This window comes from Xenopus tropicalis, chromosome 6 (genome assembly GCF_000004195.4).
Source record: "Xenopus tropicalis strain Nigerian chromosome 6, UCB_Xtro_10.0, whole genome shotgun sequence".
Taxonomy (NCBI): Eukaryota; Metazoa; Chordata; class Amphibia; order Anura; family Pipidae; genus Xenopus; species Xenopus tropicalis.
In genome coordinates this window covers 32,225,078-32,243,606 of record NC_030682.2, presented here as the reverse complement: position 1 = coordinate 32,243,606, position 18,529 = coordinate 32,225,078, and the positions used below count along the sequence as shown (strand labels likewise).

At 37.2% G+C, this 18,529-nt stretch overlaps 1 protein-coding gene across 1 annotated transcript in view; it reads right to left on the bottom strand.

Moving 5' to 3' along the window:
* vps50 (VPS50 EARP/GARPII complex subunit) overlaps positions 1 to 18,529 on the bottom strand; it is a 105,516-nt gene that overhangs the window by 8,213 nt on the left and 78,774 nt on the right. The window contains 3 exon segments of the mRNA NM_001114244.2: positions 5,749 to 5,897; positions 12,194 to 12,274; positions 15,839 to 15,960. Coding sequence (NP_001107716.1) covers positions 5,749 to 5,897; positions 12,194 to 12,274; positions 15,839 to 15,960 — 352 coding nt within the window.

Here is an 18,529-nt window from a genome sequence, read left to right as displayed (position 1 = left end):
GAAGTGGTCGCTAAACAGTTTCCGCCTTCGCAAAGCCCATATTAAATTTGGGAAAAGGCAGATTTGTTCACACAGAGAAGTATATTTTCTCACTGCAAATCATTTTTTATTACATTCTCCCCAAAGAATATAACAGGAATCACACACAGATGTTATCATGTCCTCTTCATATTTTCTTTGTTACTATTCTCTTGGGATATGCTGAAGTTAATTGTCTTTTTAGCCATGTGATCCAATTTACACCTTAGGTAACAAATGGCATTTGGGACAGAGGTGTTTGAATGGAACTATGGCTTTTGGTATCCTTCTCCACTAAATATCCCAACATTCAAAGACAAGCCCATGAACTTGATCTGTAACAGAGAATGCTCTATTAAGGCAATCAGCCATACCCTCATGCAGTAAGGAGAACTAAACCCTAACAATAAATATGGGTAGAGATGCTATATTTTGTATCCTTAACTTACTGCACCAGCCTAAAGGATCAGCATCTCTATACTAGTAATGATCCTTTAAAGCTGCCAAAGGTGCTCCCCACCTTGAATTTTGTTAGGAGTGTCAGTGACACTGCACATGCTCAGTGTGCTCTAGGCAGCTGTTGAGGCTTAGCTGACAATGCAAATTATCAAGCAGACAATTTGGTTTAACTTTCATATAATCTGATGCTGCAGGGCTGGTTATTTAATTCTGATGCTAATTGTACAGGGGGATTACAGTCTGAATATGAGGTGTGAACCATGCAGGGGTCCATTTACTCTAAGTACTGATACCATTTAAATCTTCCACAAAGGTTAAAACATCAAAGCAGCCAGACAGGTGGGGGGTCACACAGAGGGGGGTCGCGGGCCGCCAGTTGGACAGCCCTGGTCTATGTAATGGAAAACAGACATATAAGACCTATTTATAAACAAGACATTAAATCCTTATTTTTGTTTTTCTATCAACCTATCCTCTATACTATGGGAAAGATACAACATAGTAGTTTTGTAAAATGAGAAAACTTGAGTTTCATTGATAGTTTATGAGTTATATGCTTTTCCTAATTAACTAAAGCCATACATCTAAAAGGCTTACAGTACCTAGATATGTGTTTGGTTGGCTAGAAGACTTAATTGCAGAGGCACAGAGAAGCAACTTCAAATACACACATAAAATGAAAAATGAACGCAAACACCAGATGCTTTATAACAAACAATATGCAAAAGCTGCTTAATTTACAGTGCTAATAACACTTCCACCGTCTGTAACAAAGCTGCTAATTCTGTACTGAATGAAACCTATGAAACACTGTGAATTAAGATAATTACCCATGCTCTGTGCTGGGAACAGGTCAAACCTTATTTTCTAATCTAAACTGACAGAAAAACGTTTGTTGTGTAATTCAGAATGGCTGTAAGATTCTGTAAATTGGTGTGAAATATAGAACATAATGATAAAAGCCATAAAAAGCCCAATTTCAGGTGAGAATGCAAATCAGTGAAGCAATGTAAAAGCACAAATATCATCATTCTGCTGTTATTCTATAGGCAAACCCCATGTCACTTTCATTCCGACTGCAATACAGGCGACTTTAGGGAGTTTCTCCCAAGGACAGCCCTGGAAGAATATTCATGTATAAGGACATTAAAAGCTTTTCAGCAAATCAACAGCAGAGAGTGTGACATGTTTAATGCATGGGCTTTAGCAGCACTCTACATTAGCCATATGTAATGTATGAAGTAGTCAGATGCCAATGCATTAAAACACTGTTAGCAAAAAGTAAACCATGTATTCGTTGCCAAGATACTCTACAAAGTAAATTGTACAATGCAAGATTTACAATAGCATATTATCATTAAGTGTGTGTCTGTGTTTGTGTGTGAAGCTTCATTCATTTTCAAGGGCAATATATTAAAGGCTAAGGACCTAAGAAAAACAATGTGCTCTATTCTAAGAGTTTAAAATATATATTTAAACAGAAGCCTTGTAAATCTCTTATGGAAGCATATTTCCAAATGCTATAAAATAGTAGTGATGATTAATAAATAATAGGGATGCACCAAATCAACTATTTTAGAAACCCCGAATAGTTTGTGAAAGATTTGGATGAATACCAACCCAACTCCTAATTTACGTGCGCAGTGAAAATGTATAAAATTCTGACAAAAAGTCACATGATTCTAAGGATTTGGTTCAATCACAGGCATGGATTCGACCAAATCTGAATCCCACTGAAAAAGGGCAAATCTTGGGCGAATCCCAAACTGAATCCTGGATTCGGTGTATCCCTAATAAATAATTCAGACTGTGGTGTATCTATCTTGTCAATATGGAAAGTAAGACATGTAGAAGATACACATTATAGCAGAACAGGCATTGAGTAACTATAACAATAGAAGTGACTGGTCTCATATCATGCATCAGTACAATGGCTTCTATTAAAGGATTTTAATAAATAATACAAATATTTTATTACTGTAACAAATGTACAAACCTCCATACACATATATTGTGGCCACCTAGTTTGTGTCCGATAGCATTTACAATCTAATCTCTAAATTCTTGGAGAGAAATTTGACTCATCCATCGAAATAACAGGGGAAGTGAATGGCGTTTCCCTTAATCAGATTCCGTTCCAGTGTCTTGGGTTTTTCAATTGAAACGTACAAAACAGGACAAGAACATGGGGCTCATTTATCACTGTCCCTGTTACAAATACAAAAGCACTAATGTTTCAGAAGCATGCCCCATATTTGAGACCAGCAGCGGGTCAGGTATCCGTGGAATACCCACAACATGGTTGGGTTTTGGGTAGTAAGTTCCGATTCACCAACCAGGCAGGCGGTCCACAGATACTCTGCCTGGGTATTCAGGTAAAATCTGGCAAATAGGCCTCCTACCAATTCCCCAATGATCAAGTAATTTTCTTCTCTTGACCTGGTCGATTCTGTTGTGGGTACCTGGCCAGGGTAGGGGGAATAGAAGTGTGGTGAGTGTGGGTTGGGTTGCAGACCACGACACGTTCATGTACAACTTGCACCAGAGGCAATACTGCACTCTCACCTCTTGTTGGATTAAAAAAAAAAAAAAAGGCATAGAGCGCAGTGTTGTTGGGTTTAATGCCAGCCCTGTCCTTACCACCCGCCAAAGGACTGATGCACAACTTAGGGAACCAGTAGGTGATAGAGTATATGCCTACATGACCGCCCCTCATTAACACAGTGATGTTAAATGGCGGACAGCATCTGTTATTTGTATTTACACCCCTATATAGGCATAACTTCAGATAGAAGGCAGGTTCCATTACTGATAGAGTTTGTGTGTACAATCAGCCACTGATTTGAAGTTATGCCCAGTGAGCCATATCTCTAAAGGATTTATTTCTTATTTATTCCTAGTTATTTTGTAATAACAGTGAGCTAATAACCTAAGAGATAACTGCAATGTTTGTTTTAATTTTAATTTCGTTTTTCCCCTTAACTCTTAGCTGAACCATATTAGAGAAAAGGAAAACAGGATACACAGATCAAATATCACATAAAACCCCCCACAATGCTGGAACTGCTGTGTATGTTTTTAGTTAGAGATAAATGAAAGCTCAGAAGGTGAACTGCCACAGGTTACACTTTAGCAAAACAAGCAAGAGAGTTCCAGCAGGGAAATATTTAGCCTCAAACATCTCCTGATTGTTGCTGACAGGAGGCTACACATCCTCACATCAGAGCTTGACCACTAACCTTATATATTCTAAGAATGCTCCAAATGAAATGCAGAGAGGGAACTATGGCATGTCACATTCATCAACCTTATTTAAGGCCTCTGACCTTATCAACAGCAAGTTTCCCATTATTAATAAGAAAAGATGATCTCCTAGGCTTCTCAAATAGATCAAGTCTCTCCAACAACAATACAAAAGCCCCAGCTGATCTGTCACAAGGCTTTTAGTTCTGCCAAGATGTCAGTCCGAGAGAGATGTTCACAATTTTTACCTTTTATTTATACTTAAAATATAGATAGAGTAGCTGAACTAGTTATGCCTGTCTCAAGCATATTATTAGACACCATAGATCTGTCACACTTAATACAAAACTGAAAAGCACTAATTACATTTCCGATGCTCAGCCTATGCTAAGTAAAAGGGGATGCAGAAAACTCCAACAAAAGTGGATGGAGTAATTTCATAATATATTCTTACAGGCATGATTTATTTCATTATTACTAAAAGTAAGTAGAGACTACTTCAGCTCAATGGTGGAATCAAAAAATCAAACATATAAAGATAAATCTGGGCAGGCATCCAGCTGGTGGCCCCATTGGTTTATATAGATTACCAATGCTGAATTTCTCTCCATTCTGAAATCCAGTAAATCCACATATACAGATCCATATTTTACGTAGCAAAAGTTAATTAAGGGCAAAAGTTGGCCAATGCACAACACAATCCTCCATGTGTAAAGCTTAGACAGATTATGATTTGGCTGGCATTAAAATTCCTGCATGGTGAAGACACACAGCTACTAGTAGCAGCTACTTTTTATGGCTACTAAAATAGACAATGCTTCTTATTGTCTCTACATGTGTTTAGCAGAGGCAATTCTCAGTATTGTCTATGGCAGGGTATTTCCTGGTGTTTAGTAGCCGTGACAAGTAGCTGATACTAAGTAGCTCCGTGTGTCTTCACCCATAGGTGTTATAGTAAGTAATACACTGGTAGGAATTTGTTGAAGGGGAACATCCGTTTCAAATAAATTAATATCAATCTTAAAATCCATCACCAGGATAGAATTGCTTCTTCTTGCTCTTCTTTAAAATAAGGGTTTCCCATTGCGTCTAATAAATTCTTATACACGGCATGAAAAATATCATAATGCGTGCATGGCTTTAATAGCATGCTTGGAATTACACAGCATGACAAGCTATGGTTTAAATATAAATAATAGGTCAATAAAATGAAATGGGCTTTTGTCATTTCAAATGATATAAAAATACCTTTCTTTAATAATGATACATATAAAGTGATTTGCATAATACATTCAATGTACTGCTTACAAACACTTTGTATCTGCTCTTATTTACAGAGAGAATGGCAAATGAAAATCCCATTAATGTCAGAGGAAAGGGACATAATATCCACTATCGGTTGCTATTGGAGAGAAGTACACTGTATCATGAAGCCTGGCAGAATACACATTCTCCCCAAGTTATAAATAAATACCATAAGACACTAGTAAAATTCAAATATTTCAATCAGAGATTGTAAAAAATGGAAAAATAACCTTGTTGAGTAGAATTTATAAAGGCAAATTATTTCCTAAACAGAGAACAAAACACATTGACATGACATTGTTGGAAATGTAGCAGTTTAGTGAAACAATAAACACAAATTGTACACTCACATAACATCTCATTATTTAAATCATATCGAACATTGCTTTACTTTTAGACAAAATACTCTTAAACCAGCCACACGTGGGAAAATCTGTATTATTTGGAGTTCCAAACAAGCAGATCTTTGCACAGTTTGGCCACCCAGACTTTAAGAAAAATCAGGCTGATCTAATACCTTGCCATCCCCATAAGGACTATATCAGCAAGGTAGCCTGTTATTTTGCTTCTGTCTGAAGTGGCCAAGATGGCAGCTAATGCTGGCCCACATATAGCTAGCCAATTTGGCTTTCATATTAGCTAACCAACTTTACAGGCAACAAAAGATCTGTTTAGAGAACAGGAAAAGAGAGAATGAGTAGAAGAGAAAGCTGCTGTACTTACAAGGATTCTGTAGCCACAACTCGTTCAGAGAGACCATACAACGTACTACTATTTGTTAAAATGACCATGTGGCTAAGGTGTGGACTTGGCACTTTCTCCTTTCTTTCTTCAGAAGAAACCAATGAGACAGCATTTTCACCAGATACTTCCTAAAAAAAGCATTTCTTAATTAAAAACTGAAATTATATTGCTAAATATATCAAGACAGTTGCATTGCATGAAAGGACTAGTCTAGACAGGTCACCAGTGGTGGCAAAAATCTGCCTCCAATAACTTTAAGAGGCAAATTGCCATTTTTTAAAATGGAAATTTGTCTTTCTAATGCAGAAAGTACAGTATCAATGCCCCCCTCCGTCCCCAGACCTGCTCTGCGGCAAAAGAGGTAAGTGAGTGGCAGCATTGGTGTTGCTGCTGCCTAAGGCTTGCATAAGGGCATGTGGTGGTACAAAAGGGATGCAGGCTAAGTCTAAGTCAGGCAAGCTTAGTGCTTTCTCCTTAATAAAGAAATAAAGGAATGATGCATAAAATGGGAAAAATAAAATCCCATTAAGTATAAATTGGCAGTGCTACCATAAACAGTAAATACCATTACATATCTTGGTATCCATCTAATGGAGAATTTACAGTAAAGTACTTCCATCTACAAGAAAATATGGATTTATATTATGCCTTATTATTATGGATGTGTACTTGAATTAGACACAACAGACCTTTCATGCCCTTTGAGTTGCAAGTAGCAGGAAACCAAAATTTAGCACGACAATAACATTTTTTCTATAAATGTAAATTAGCCGACTGTTAAAATAAGACAAAATTATCCTTTATAACATCTATAACATTTTATGACTTAACTGTAAATAGACATCATTTACAGAATTATCTAACTCATAGAAAATAGACAATTTATTCAAGTTCAAAGTCTGTTTTGTAGAAAATAAATCCTGAACCAAGAATGAACTCCATTCCCCAATCTTAAATGCTTGTAGTATATCATATTTATCAGGAAATGCAGGAGCAAGCATATTTATCAAATCAATGATGGCCGAAATTGAAAAATTCTATATGTCAGCCATCAGGAAGGCTATCTTGCCTCACACCTAATAGAAAGGGCTGCATTCATAGCATGGCAATGTGTCAGATTAATGTGGAACACTCTGATAAGAACCACAACATAGTGATCAGAAAGGATGTGCTTGACTATCTGAGAAATAGAAATTGGCCCAGGAAACGTCTAACGTGAGGCTGATAATTACTGAATGCAAGTTTGGAATGACACAAATATAAGGATGACATAATATGAAGAGTAAATTAAACTAACTATAATTCAGAACCATTTTAAGGAAACATTTGCAGATACTTCAATTTCACATGCCTTACTCCTAGCTTGAAAGCTAAATAGGGTGAAATTAGGGTGGTAAAAGCACATCAACCCTATTTGGCTTAGCACCAGAATTGGTAAAGGAACAAATAGCCACTCCCCAGATATCTATCAGGTAGGTTTGAAAATCCTGTTGTTTGATGATCACATTGATGTGAACGTTGATGTGGATTCAGCCCAATTTGGCCCAGAATGTAGGTGGCAAAATTGGGCAAAAACTGCTTGTTTGGCAACCTTGCCAGACGAGCAGATGGTGATGGTACATTGGGAAATTTGTCACCCTTGGTATATCGCGTATTTTAACATTGGTAAAATGAACAGGGCTTGTACTGAACGCTGTTTTTGCCTGAAATATAAACTTAAGTCACATTCTACTTCCTGATCACAAGAACCACAGATATTTCCTAAAGAAAGCACCAGGCAAAACGTATGTTTAACACAAGCCCTATTCATTGAATCTACATTGAAAAAGGGGGTACACTGTCCCTTTAAGAGTGTGAATAACAGACTCATGTTGTTCCAGACCTGCTTTTGACTTCACACAAGCTCTGAATTAACTTATCAGTCAGACATTTTGCTTTATCCAATCGATTTTGATACAGTTAGGTTCATCTGCCAAATATATAATTCTAGTGACTACACAAGCACAGACAATTTTACATTTGATCAGAATCTGCACCATATGAATTGTAATTATGAAAAAATGTGACTAATTGCTAAGGCTAACTTCTGTAATTAATTAATAATTAAAAATAGAAAATATAAAAGCAATAAATGCGTCCTTTCCCTGTTCTTGTGACTAGAGCAACCAGAGAGAATTATAAGCGACCCATGAAACATACTAAGGCTGATGGCAAAAGTGGTATTTTCTCTCCCAAGAAAAATCACCAAGATAAAATACTAGGGTCTCTGGGAAAAGTCAAATAGTGGTGGGTATTTATCGCCTCAAAGCACATAGCCAATTAATCTCCTTCATGCCTTAAACAGTTTGACCAATTAGCCTTTCTTAGGGATCTCCTTGTAGCTATTTCCCTAAATAAGAAAATATTTACAGGAAATGCACTTGGGGAGGAAATAAGCACTTTATAAAGAAATGAATGAACATGAACTCATGTCTGTGCTACGTTCATCGGTATCGTAGCAATCACCATATGCTCTCTGAATGTATTAAACAGGATTAGTGACTGGAGCAGGAATGCACAGATACACACACATCTATTTGGCCTAATAAGAGTTTCAGGGCTACTTATTTATGGTTAGTTATTACAAATTATATGCTGCCAGAAGGGAGCTGAACAATATAATGAGCAATGTCTGCATTACGTGATACAAAATGATGCCCTGATGGCATGTCTGATCGTACATTATTAAATGGAAAATATAGGAGCTAGGAAAAAAATATTTAAAAATTATTCCTCCATTACTTTTCCCTTCAATAAAAATAGCTGTTTATGATAAAGTAACATAACTGAATGGAGAAAGACTGTGGCAGTATGAATTAATATGTGAATATCCCATTTCCGTTTATGTAATATTTTTAGTCAAAAGTAACTGCCATTCTTAAAACACTCTGAGGCATGCTGGGCTAACTAGCAGTCTGCCATTCCCCAACTCCAGAAGCTGGTAATAATTCCCCATTCCCCAACTCCAGAAGATGGTAATATTCCCCGTTCCCCAACTCCAGGAACTGGTAATAATTCCCCATTCCCCAACTCCAGAAACTGTTAATAATCCCCATTTCCTAACTCCAGAAGCTGGTAATATTCCTCGTTCCCCAACTCCAGAAGCTGGTAATAATTTCCCATTCCCCAACTCCAGAAGCTGGTAATAATCCCCATTCCCTAACTCCAGAAGCTGGTAATGATTCCCCATTCCCCAACTCCAGAAATTGGTAATAAACCCCGTTCCCTAACTCCAGAAGCTGGTAATAATTCCCTATTCCCCAACTCCAGAAATTGGTAATAATCCCTGTTCCCTAACTCCACAAGATGGTAATAATGCCCGTTCCCCAACTCCAGAAATTGGTAATAATCCCTGTTCCCTAACTCCAGAAGCTGGTAATAATTCCCCATTCCCCAACTCCAGAAGCTGGTAATAATTCCTTATTCCCCAACTCCAGAAATTGGTAATAAACCCCATTCCCTAACTCCAGAAGCTGGTAATAATTCCCCATTCCCCAACTCCAGAAATTGGTAATAATCCCTGTTCTCTAACTCCACAAGATGGTAATAATGCCCGTTCCCCAACTCCAGAAATTGGTAATAATCCCTGTTCCCCAACTCCAGAAGCTGGTAATAATTCCTTATTCCCCAACTCCAGAAATTGGTAATAAACCCCATTCCCTAACTCCAGAAGCTGGTAATAATTCCCCATTCCCCAACTCCAGAAATTGGTAATAATCCCTGTTCCCTAACTCCAGAAGCTGGTAATAATTCCCCAACTCCAGAAGCTGGTAATAATTCCTTATTCCCCAACTCCAGAAATTGGTAATAAACCCCGTTCCCTAACTCCAGAAGCTGGTAATAATTCCCCATTCCCCAACTCCAGAAGCTGGTAATAATTCCTTATTCCCCAACTCCAGAAATTGGTAATAGTCCCTGTTCCCTAACTCCACAAGCTGGTAATAATGCCCGTTCAATCAACATAAACAAAAATCTTCAGCACACCACTTACATACATGTTCTCAGAGGGTGCTTAACTTCCACAGCCGCTCCCAAGGCTTTTTTTCCATGTATCTTTGCAAAGGGGAAGAAGCACTCGTTCCCCAACTCCAGAAGATGTCAATAATTTCCCACTCCCCAACTCCAGAAGATGGCAATAATTTCCCACTCCCCAACTCCAGAAGATGGCAATAATTTCCCACTCCCCAACTCCAGAAGATGGCAATAATTTCCCACTCCCCAACTCCAGAAGATGGCAATAATTTCCCACTCCCCAACTCCAGAAGCTGGTAATGATTCCCTATTCCCCAACTTCAGAAGCTGGAAATAATCCCACACACTATCTTTACTTAGCAGCGCTGATTCTATTTGTCATGAAGTAAGATTTGTAGCTGATTGATTTGATTCACAGGGTGATCATTTAAGTTAAAAGCTCATTTATAAAAATAAACCGAAGGGTAGAATAGCATATTTGCTTTCTTTCCTCTCTAAACATAAGTGACTAGCTGTAACATCTCCTGTCGTTACATCACTCATGGCAGCTATTGATTCTACTGCCTGCGCATCAAGAAAATGGAGACATTTTGAGTTCTCTTGGAACAAACATTTTAATCTTCAGTGACGGATAGTTTACTTGCAACACAATGACTGACAAAAGAGGCGTATTTGCAAAGAACAAGCCAAGAAGATGATAGATGCTATATTAGAAGAAAAAGCCCAACAAGTTTTAATCTAGTACTGATGACTGAATGGACGTTACAGATACTTTAACAGGCTGATCTGTCAAAAACTGATCCAATCCTGCACCACCTTCATTAAAGATACTTGCGTCTAAATACAGTCCTTGCATTTCTGTATAGTTGCATTGGGCGCTGCTTAGTCCTTCCTGCCTTCTATTCTGACCTACTGCGCCTATTGATGCAGGGGAACCCTAGAGCTACTTGCCACCGCCGCACCAGGCGATAACTCCATGGTTCCCTTAGCACCCTGCATGAATCACTGCAGTTCAGTTGTGGCAAAATAAAAAAACTGGGCACACATTTCAGTCACATGCAAGACACCAGAAATGATGCCAGACAATATCCTGTTCAACTGCACATGAATTGTGATGAACCCCTTGTTTATTTTAGTGAATCGGATGCCACTGTGGTAGCAGCACATTGCTCCTTTGAAACCGTCATGATACTGGAACTGAAAATGTTGCATTGCGGGAAAACACGGCAATTGCTCTCAAAATTGCACTTTTCTCACTTGTACTTGGACATACAAGTACCCTACTTTTGTATGCAACCTTAGAAGACGGAAAACAAAATGTGTGCAAATAAAAGTGACAGCAAGAACTAGAGGTATAGGATCCATTATCCAGCATACTTTGGACCTGCAGTTTTCTGAATAAGGGATCTTTCTGTAATTTGGATCACCATACCTAAATCATTTAAACATGAAATAAACCCAAAAGGATTGTTTTGCCACCAATATGGATTCATGCAGCTTAGTTATCATCAAGTACAAGCTACTGTGTTAATATTACAGAGGAAAAAGGAAACCATTTCTAAAAATATAGGATTTGTAGCTTAAAATGGACTCTATGGGAGATAGCCAAATTCCAGATAAGGGATTCCATACCTGTATTATTATTGAGTCTTTCCATAAATGGTAAAATATATACACACTTAGTCAAAACCCCCATTTTTACTTGAACTTGCATTAGAAAAACCCAAGCCTTGCTAAATATGCCCCATTATCAAAACACAACAAAATAAAGTGTATCTTTCATATACATCTCTTTAGTTTTCTCTTATTTCTTCCTTTCAGTCCCTCCTTCGGGTTGGCACTTCCAAACTGCTTTATCCTTCTAAATTATGTAACAGAACTTACTAGCAGAACTGAATTATTTGCTGGACCCAAGACATGTAGTCTAATCAGTTAAGGTAGCCAATCTACTATGCTCTCCGACTGCTGTTCCCATGGTCCTAACAGATGGAGAGCATACAAAGGGCAACACAGTGTGGCTCCCTTTCTATTGCTCAAATTGGAAAACACAAGTAGGTAAAGAGAAGTTTGACCCTACCAATGTACAATACACTTGCTGCACTGTCAAACTCCTGAGCGATATCGATAAAACAGAGAACCACCATATTTGCACAGATAACTACATGAAATTTGCATGAAAATCGTAAAATTTTATTTCTACATATATGGTCACCTTTATTGTTTGGTCTCTACCAGCAGAAACTGATCGGCGATGACTGCTTGTCATACATGAAAAGTAAAATACAATATCATGGTAGATTCTGCAATATCATGCCTTCCAGGTACAGCTAAGCCATTATTTGCTTTATAGATTATATCTGTATGTGAATGGGTAGGAGAATAAAATAAGCAATAGCATCATATACTTTCTTACCATGTCAATCAGACTTTCTTGAATTCTGTTGAGTGTTGTTCTGAGTCTGCTGCTACTGAGGCCAAGGCCTGTGGATTCGTACTGTAAGACAGAAGAAATATATTTCTTATCCATCAACTGGTAAAACATTATATAATGCAAAGTCATTTTGTAGCAGATATGGAAAATAGCGAACCAGTAATAAAGCTGTCAACAACTTGCCATGCAATATTACGTTATTAAGACTTTGATGCCTATACTGAATTTGCACATCTTGATCTTTCTATTGTTTCAGTAGATTCATATATTATAATAAGGATAGGAACACTTGTGGAAATATAGATATGGGACCTGTTATTCAGAATGCTCAGGACCTGGGGATCTTTCCGTAATTTGGATCTCCATACCTTAAGTCTACTAAAAAATCATTTAAACATTAAATAAACCCAATGTGATTTTTTTAGTTGGGGTTAAGTACATGGAAATCATTTTTAAAGTATTGAACTATTTTTTTTATAATGGAATCTATTGGGAGATGGCCTTTCCATAATTTGGAACTTATGGGACAGGGGCTTTCCAGATGACGGGTCCCAAACTTGTACGTTTGAAAGAATGTACAGTTGTGTAAGTTGGGAGTGTTCTTTAAGCTGCACACAAAGATTTATATTTATATTCTTTTGTGCAAAAAAAATTAGACTTCCACAGGGCTATATAAAACAGTGCAGGTTTTTCAGCTTGAAATTGCCATGCAGTAAGCCCTTTAGTGTTTCCCAATTTACAACCTAGGGAATGCCAACAAGGCGGTTAGTTTTTTCCAAGGCCGGTGGAAAAAAAACTTAGCAGTTTATTTCTCTGAGCTGTGCCAAACATTTGGGCAACCCCAGTGAAATCGGGTTTACATGTTCTATTAAGCATGTCATCTGCCATAGCACTTAGGGATCAGCTGTAAAGCTAACACTTGTATTTGTTATTAAATTCTAGGCAATGTCTTTGATCAGTCTCACCTGGCTTGGCTACATGGCATATCTAAAGCTAAACTTGGTACAGGTATGGGACCCGTTATCCAGATCTCCTACCTTAAGTCTGCTAAAAAAAAAATATTTAAACAGTAATTAAACCCAATAGGATTGTTTTGGCTCCAATAAGGGTTAATCATATCTTAGTTGGGATCAAGTATTGATTGTTTTATTACAAAGAAAAAGGGAACAATTTTTAAAAATGTGAATTATTTCATTAAAATGGAGTCTATGGGAGATGGCCTTTCCATAATTCTGAACTTTCTGAATAATGGGTTTCCGGATAAGGGGTCAGATACCTGTACATACATGCTGATCTGTCAATTCGGCCAGGTAAACCACTGAAAACTGGTCAGCACAGGCCATGGTCCTAATGTTCAGCAGTTCCTTCCATGACTGGATCAAAGCCCACTGTGCCATTCACAGACCTAATGTAATGCCAGTCAGCCAATTTGGTTGAAAACTAGTCAAATTAACTGACAGTTTAAAAATGCCTTTGTGCTGCAGTCTTATATATAAAGTGCCAAACTTATTCAGAGAAAATGTAAATATTACAACCTAGCACAGAGAATTTTCTTTGGTTTTAAAGGTTATTGGTAATATATTTAAGCAGAGCATATTAATCTGAAAAGTCTATTGTTTGTAAATTCATAATTCTTTGCACAATACCTCAATTAATAGTCTTCCTTTTTTGTTTGTTTTGCAGCTCTACAGGCCGCCTTACTCCTCCTCTCAGTCTGCACTAATATAAATATGTCTGGAAGGGTCTGCAGCCTGCTTGGCACTTATCACAATTGGATTACCTGCAATGTGCGTTGTGTAAGATCTTTCTTTCCTAATGTTTGTCTCTAATCCCTTACAAGAGTCTGTGATACATATTTGAATTGCCACAGCATGCTTTTTCTGCTGTACTTCATCCACCATCCTTTGTGCTAGAGTATCTTACACTGCCTGCTACAGTTTGGTTCTTCTCTGCTTAAGTACGTGATAGAACACCCACTATCACCAAACAAAAAAACTCTCTTACGCAAGTTCCGCACTTTACAGAATTGTCTGCACAACTCTTGTTGAAAGTCAAAGCTCAGTGGGTTGGAGCTCCAAAATAATCCTGAGATTTATGAAAAGCCAAAAAGCTACAAAGTTACATGGAGCCACCAGCTTTGAGGGGCAGTGTATCTTTTTCAATATGGGTTCAATGACTAGGACTATCTATATCTATCTATCTATCTGTATCAATCTATCTATCTATCAGTATCTATCTATCAGTATCTATCTATCTATCTATCAGTATCTATCTATCTATCTATCAGTATCTATCTATCTATCTATCTATCTATCTATCTATCTATCAGTATCTATCTATCTATCTATCAGTATCAATCTATCTATCAGTATCAATCTATCTATCTATCTATCTATCTATCTATCTATCTATCTATCTATCAATATCAATCTATCTATCTATCTATCTATCTATCTATCAGTATCTATCTTTGTTGCACTAAACAAGAAACTGTAACCACTGTAACTTTCTTACAACCTATCCTATCACTGGTTTAGCTTTTTCATTGTTTGAGTAGAAGTTAGTAGTAAAACAAATTACCAGACCATAGACAAGAGATCTATATAATAAGGTGCTCCTTTTCTCAAAGCCTAAAAAGACTACAAGTTGGGGGAAGAGGGGGTTTAGAGAGCTCATTATATAGATTGTAAGCTCTATGGGGCAGGGACCTCCAACCTCTTGTGTCTTTGACTCTTAACTTATTGCAACCATATCTTTTATTTATTTGTACTTATTGTTATACTTTGTATTTATTATCTAAATAACCCCGTTTGTTTTCATGTATTCTACAGTACAGTGCTGCGTACATAAGTAGCGCTTTATAAATAAAGATATAAACACATACATACATTATTGCCCCGTTTATTATCCATGGGAAGGGGGCAGTACAGGGTAAAACAGCTTTCCATTAATTATTTATATAGCAATACATTTAGGAATGCACCAAATCAGCTATTTTAGGATCAAGCTGAACCCTGAATCCTTTGTGAAAGGTTCGGCCGAATACGTATCCGAATCCCAATTTGCATATGCAAATAAGGATAAGGAAGGGTTAAAGAGAATCACGCACAGTGATAAATGTTCAACTTCGGTTTTATGTTACAAAAAGTCAAATGATTTTATGGATTTGGATTCGGTTTGGCAAGAGGCACAGATTCTGCCAAATCCAAATCCTGCTGAAAGAGGCTGAATCTTTGCCGAATCCCGAACCTTATCCTCAACCAAATCCTGGATTCGGTGCATCCCTAAATACATTAGGCTAATGTAGAATTTTATTTGGCAAAGATCTTAAATTCAGCAGAGAATTTTATTTCCAAAAATGTAATTATAGAGGTAGTGACACCAGAAATGATACCTTTTTTAACATCTGTCACTGCGTTTGCATGCTATTTATTTGCCATAAATGTATTTGCCCAATGCTTTTACATTACCAATCTAATGCCCATGTTCCCCTATGAGGGGGCAGCCATATTTGTGCAGCAGTAGTCCATTAGCATTAAAAACTATAACTGACAGGTTGAGAAGGGACAGTCAGGTTGGTAAAACAGTCAACTCAATGAAACCATTGGCAATCACTAATCTACTTACTGCATCATTCCTTCCAAAGAAAGTGTACACCGCATACAAGTAGTAATCAAACAGCTGCGACATGCAGTGGATGACATCAAATGCAATTGGTTTTAATATTGTCATCATCTGCATGTATTTCCCTGAAATGATAAATACAATTCAGTTTAAATTACATCCTAATATACAAATATTTTATCTTCAGTACATAGCACTACTTGAGAACACAGCCTTGAACATTCTTACATTACATTAATATTTCAGACAGTGGAATATGTGCTTTAGATGCAGGAAAACAAATACTATGGTGTGATTTATTAATGTAATTCAACTTTTTTCCATGATTCAAATTTTCTTGGACAAAAACTCCCAAATTCAAATTATACTGTATTTGCAAAAACTTGAATGTTTGGTATTTATTAAAGGGGAACTCCGGTCACTGAAACCCCTAATATACCTATTACTGTAATCTGTCCCTTTAAAAAGTATTAATAAATACCATTTTTATATGCTGAAATCCAGCTGCAAAACAGTTCTTCTCTTTCTGCATCATTTGAAATTGTGGCAGGGGAGGAGGGACTAAAACGTTGATGTTACAAATTGTAACAACTTCTCCACAGCTTACAGACAGCATGCAGGAACTACATAACCCACAATGCATTGCACTGTGATGTTCCTTTCCTTATTAACATCACATGTGCAGGCAATTGTGGGATTGGGAGGATGCAGGCTGAAGGCAGGCTGAGGACAGTCGACTACTGTTACACTTTAGGCTTAGGTAACTGTTCCAAACCGTATTATTACATTAAAAATCATGAAAAGGCTGCATCATTTTTATTTGATGTATATCGCAAAGTTACCTTTTAAAATCCTTAGGTTGTGTTTGGGTGGAATACCGCCTTAAGCACACAAAAAAAAACTTACATCTAAAATTTTGTCCTAAGCAAGATTCAAATCATTTTTTCAATTTGAATAAACATTCTAGTTTTTTAAAATTGTGAGGTTATTCAAAATACAAAAAAAACCTCCAAAACTTAACAAATTAAAATTTTGATACATAGGCCCAGGTCTGTTCTGATGGAGTCAAACTTGTAATTACATTCTATGCTAATGTTTCAACGGATAGGATTTACATTAGGTTCTAATGATATTCAGGGAAAGTTCTTTGCATAGATAGAATGGAAAATAGAAAAATAGCAAATGTTAGAAAACAAAGCATGTAGTGTAATACTAGTCAGAGATTAAGCTGGGACATCAGAGGAAAGATAAATTGCAGTGCAGTAAACAGATGAGGCTGCTGGGCTTTACATTTTTACATTCATAACTATAAAATCCCTGAAGGGAGAAAAGAATTACTGAGTGGGGGGGGGGGGATCAGCTCATAAGACAAATGCATTTAGCCAAAGTTACATTATTTAGAGGAAACCACTAGGCGGGGATATGCCATCCAATGACATATTACTAACAGGAAAACAGATTGCACCTATTAAGTAGGGGCCTCATGATGTGTGGCCGTGGCCTGCCCTTGTCATTGTCACAGGCCTAAGCATATACCTAAAAGTTCAAATGTATACACTTTCAGCTAATGTACTCATTCATTATGCACACTATTAGCCACTTTATATTGATGTAACAAGGTCAGTAGCATATGGAAATACAGGCTAGCATGTTGGGATGCCACTTCTGGCAGAATATAAATAGCAGGAAAACAAAAAGCAAAATGGCACTCAGGGCTAACGGGAAATAATTCCTTGTTAGAAAGTCTTTATTTGCGAAAAAGATGCAACGTTTCGAGGCCAATCAGCCTCTTTATCAAGAATATAAATAGCACCCACTCAACCCACTGAGTTACCGATTACACCGAATACAGAACAAGCTAAGTTGTAAAAGGAGAACTATAGCCTTAAGAGAACTGACATTATACCCCACTGTTCAACATGAGCTAAATAAATAGGGTTTGGGCTCTACATACTTTTTCCTATTGTTTTAATCTAAAAAAAATATGGTTTTTATTATTTCTTAAGCTAAACAGGGCAAATGAAAACTTAAGCTACTCCTTTCAAGGCAGATAAATAGATACCCAGTACATAAATAATCTACCTGCCTAATTGACATCTGCTAACAAAACTGTCACAACAAAGAGGGAAGGAAGGGGGTTGAATACTGACAATCTGACATGAACCTTACCAAGGAATAATCATCAATGCAATTCTTTTCCCCCAAGTATTTAAGACAGGTAATGATTGATGTCAAACAGAAGGATTAATACCTGTAACTGTAAGCATTCGCAACTGATTTACCAGCATGCTGAAACTGAGATATACCTTACACAACTTTTTTTTAAAAAATTTCATTTAAAGAGCTGGCAGGCTAATATTTCCTCTCTTCACGGAGAGCAGTGATTAAAATGATGTACCGCTCTAACCTCAGTAACTGCATTAAACATTTTAATATTCTGTCATAAGGTTAATAACTGCTAAAGGTGCCTTACACTAGGTTTCACTGGACTCATTTTGTATTTGAGTCACTAGAACTTCTAGTTACTGTGACCTCCAAAGTCACTGGCAATATTAGCAATGGGATTATGTATGACTGTATTTTATTAGCTAGAGAGTAATTACAGTCCAGGCCACACATCTCTTTCAATCAATATTCAATTCACTGTTCTAAAAATATTTTATGTCATTCCAAGTCTTGTGCCTGGAGAAACCA